The 4,331-nt window shown below is 40.2% G+C and overlaps 1 protein-coding gene across 1 annotated transcript; it reads left to right on the top strand.

Moving 5' to 3' along the window:
• Positions 1–484: 484 nt before the first annotated feature.
• LOC114288412 (pentatricopeptide (PPR) repeat-containing protein) lies at positions 485–2,848 on the top strand. Its single transcript, XM_028231907.2, has one exon. It carries the CDS (start codon positions 745–747, stop codon positions 2,215–2,217), a length of 1,473 nt encoding a protein of 490 aa, XP_028087708.2. The 5' UTR covers positions 485–744; the 3' UTR covers positions 2,218–2,848.
• The last annotated feature ends 1,483 nt before the right edge of the window (positions 2,849–4,331 follow it).

Raw genomic sequence — 4,331 nt, 5'->3', positions numbered from 1 at the left:
AATCTTGTACCAAAACGAGAACAGGCGAAGCATTTTACCAAATCACTGTTCCTAACCGTTGGGAGAGACCAACCGGTCAACCAGCCGGTTGCCCGGCCGGTTGACCAACCGGTTGACCGCCTAAAGGTTCAAACGGTTCGAAGAAAAAGGTTCAAACAGTAAAAAAAAAAAAAAAAAAAAAATTTTTTGCCTAACCGGTCGACCAGCCGGTCGACCAGCCGGTCGACCACTAAAAGGTTCAAAAAGTTCAAAAAAAGTTCAAAAAAAAAAAATCAAAAAAAAAAAAAAAAAAAATTTCTCTTAACCGGTCGACCGGACCGGTCGACCGGCCGGTCGACCAACCGGTTGTCCCTGGCACAAATTTGATGAAAGTACACCGTTGGAGCGAGCGGTATCAAATTGGTAAAATGAGTCATTTTTTACTCAAATTTGATGAAAAATCTGAGTAACCGTTGGAGATGCTCTAACTCAATCTAAAAAAAGACGCACAACAATTTATACTCTTGTTCATATTTTTTGATGGTCATTAACGTACTGATTTATACATCAGAGAGTACCTTGATTGACCATCGGTCGTTCTTCTTCTATAATCGTTCGAGTTCAATCCAATATGACGCCGTTACAAAGTGTAGTAAAAAAAAATTCCACACATAAATAAGGGCATCGTTGGAGATGCCTAACCAATAATATATACAAGTTCGAATTTCAAAATCGTGAGTCTCAAGTAGGGTAGACTTTGCAACAATGGTGTTGAAGAAACTCCCAAAACCCATTTCAAAACCTCTCCACCCTTCCTCTTCCTCCCTCCTCACTACTCCTCCGACCACCGACACCGCCGCCCTCATTCTGCCCCCTGAACCATCCTCCTCCCCTCCCCTTCCCACAATTTCACTCTCCACCACCACCACCACGCAAACCCAACTAACCCACTTCCTCAAAACCCACCTCAAACCCTCCTTCACACCCCAAGACCTCCTCTCCTTCCTCAAGAATCGCCTCCATCACCACCCCAATTTCACCCAATTCGACCTCCACATCTTCCGCTACGCCGCCACACTCGATTCCTTCCGCCACGACCACTCCACCTTCGAATGGATGGTCCGAACCCTCTCCGTCACCGACCGCTTCGACGCTCTCCGCTCCGTCCTCCAATTCATGGTCTCGAACCAATGCCCTTGCTCCGATGGTATCTTTTCGTGCTCTCGAACCGAACCTATTTTTCGTTTTGCCATTAATTCTTATTGTAGAGTTGGTAGATTTGATGATGCTTTGATTGCATTTGATTATATGATGAAAATGATTGATGGGTTACCTAATGTTGCTGTGTATAATACTTTGATTCATGGTTTTGTTAAGTTTAGAGAACATGAAAAGGCTTTGGGGTTTTACAACAGGATGATTAAGGATCGGGTTAAGCCGGACGTGTTTACATTTAACATCTTGATTAGTAGTTATTGCCGGAATTCGGAATTTGGGTTAGCTTTGGAAGTGTTCAAAGAGATGAGGATTAAGGGTTGTAGTCCCAATGTAGTCAGCTTTAATACTTTGATTAAGGGGTTTTTTAGAGAGAGGAAGTTCGAAGAAGGGATTGGAATGGCGTATGAAATGATTGAGTTGGGTTGTGAGTTTTCGACCGTCACTTGTGAGATTTTGATCGGTGGGCTCTGTAGAGTTGGTCGGGTTTCGGAGGCCTGCAACCTCGTGATTGATTTATTACAGAAAGGAGTTTTGCCTAACGGGTTTGATTATTTTGATTTGATTTCAAAGCTCTGCAAGGAAGGGAATATGGGGAGAGCACTGGAGGTGATGGGTAAGCTATGGAGGAAGGGGAATGCTCCTAGTTTTATTGCATGTACAACTTTGATTGAAGGCTTTAGGAGAGTGGGCAAAACTGAAGAAGCGGCTACATTGATGGAAAAGATGTTAAAAGACGGTATTGTTCCGGATAGTGTGACTTATAATTGTCTACTTCGAGATATGTGCAATGCGGGAAAAACAGTGGAAGCAAATAAATTGAGGCTGCTGGCTTCTAGCAAGGGTTTGGATCCAGATGGCATGACCTATAACATTTTGGTTTCGGGATATACAAGGGAAGGTAAAAGGAAGGAGGGGCAAATTTTGGTGGATGAGATGTTGGATAGGGGATATATACCTGATATCGCTACCTATAATAGGTTGATGGATGCACTTTCGAACGGAAAGAGTTCTCTTCGATGAGAACTAAATGTAATTCATGGGCAAGTCGTTGATGTTTCAAGTTTCGATTGCAGTGTTAATTGTATACATTTGCTTGGTGTGTAACTCCTGTGCTGGTGTGAGACAGTGCATCCCAAATGATGATGTGTGTGCATTATGCCATAGTAATGTAGAAGGTTCTAGAAGGCAACAAAATGCAGACAATGCAGTGAAAGCAAAACAGCAAGGAAATTACTCTGAATTCCTTTCAATCTTGCAGTTGTGGACTGACCTTGATGGGAGATGATCAATCAATTATACTTGAACATAATGGCAGCGAGGACTCACAAAGAGATGAATATGGCACTTCATAATGTAGCAATGGTTCCACTATAACTTGGTATATATAAATTATGTTTCGCATTCGTTATATATTTTGTGATGGTATATGGGTGAGTGCAGACCTATGTTTCTGTTCCATGCACAAGTTGCCTCATGAAATGATTCATGGAGATGCTTGAACGTCACATATCTCAGCACTTATTTTCCACATTGTTTGGTATGGACAAAGTTACAATGTATTTGTGAATGTATAGCCAAAAAGAATTGTAATAAAGCACGTTTTTAGAAAGGCAAAATGGGAAATGTCATTCTCATAGCTGTTGTGGTTCAATCTATTCCATTGATGTTCTTCAATTTTGATTAATAGCATTCTTGTTTGTAATATATTTGGAAAGACCTTACACCTTACTACTTGGGTGTTAGCCAATTTTGATTAATAGCATTCTTGTTTGTTATGTATTTGGAAAGACGTTACACCATTCCAATCAAACATGCCAATTGTTGCCAGAGTCCATGTACCTGAGGAGGTCACAAGTTTGACTCCCCCTCCCCCTCCAAAGTACCAACAAAAAAAATAAAAAAAGGAATTGCCAAACTACTTTCTAATTTTTCAAAATAAAATAAAATAAAATAAAACAAGCTCTAAAAACTCAACCAAACGAAGCACATGGCAGGAAGAGGAAGAAGGGGGGAAGGGCACAGGGAACTTACCATGTATCATGTTAGCCTTCTTTTATTACCATATTCAAACATGTTTATTTACTCACAGGTTCCAAAGGTGAATGTATTTTTGAAATTTTGATTCCGGTATCATATCAACTCTTGCATGAGTCCTATGGTCACAAAATTTTATTTGATGTTAAGCACATTGCTCATGCTTTTATTCCTTATTAAACTCTGTAATTTGAGGCTGATTTTATTCAACACGTAATAGGGTGTGTGAATAAAACACAAATTTCGGATTTTTAAATTGTGAAATTGACAATTTGGGTGGAATCAATACACTTTTTTGAATGGAAGGTCCATTATTTTGAACCAAACACAAGTTATGTTTTATTCACATATTTTGGCATATTTTGGCCTATTTTGAGAAGGTGGTAAAAATCAGCTTTTTTGCTTTTAACCAAGATTTTTGGATTTTTCATAAAGTGATTTGGGAAGTTGGTAAAAAGTTGTTTTTTTGATTTTGTAGATAATATTTTTTTAAGTTGTCATGTCATAGTATAGAACTGTAAAATTACCAAAATGTCCTTACCCAATGCAATATGTAACCCTCTTTGAGAACCAGCAACTCCTCAAAGTCCTCGAAGCTCTGAAACAAGCTTCTCACGATTTACACTCCAACCCTATTCCCAAATCCTCCGATTCTTCCAACTCCTCCGCCATTAAAGCTCTCCTCGAGCTCCAGACCGAGTCCAACTCAATCCTCTCCACCGACCCTTACCTCTCCACCCTTTCTCATCACCTCACTTCCCGCAAATCCATCGTCGAATCCCTCGACAAATCCCGATCCCGACACGGCCTCCGATCCTTCCTCACTCGCCGAGTCACCACTCACGAGATTTCGCGAGTCGCCGTGTAACAACCCTCATACTGATTACTGATTAATGACTGATTGATCACCAGTTACTGTTAAACGGAACTGATAATGACTGATAACTGACCGATAATTGAACTGATTAAAAGTACTGAACTGACTGACTGAAACTGGAACTGAATTGACTGAGTATATGTTAGTTAATTTCATTCTATCTGTTTGATTGTATGATTATCTGTTCATGTTCGTATGTTTAAACTGCTAATTGAAGGCCTTA

Source organism: Camellia sinensis, chromosome 3, assembly GCF_055761805.1.
Source record: "Camellia sinensis isolate YWXY chromosome 3, ASM5576180v1, whole genome shotgun sequence".
NCBI lineage: Eukaryota > Viridiplantae > Streptophyta > Magnoliopsida > Ericales > Theaceae > Camellia > Camellia sinensis.
The sequence above is the reverse complement of the archived record's forward strand: the minus strand, read 5'-3'. Positions and strand labels throughout refer to the sequence as shown.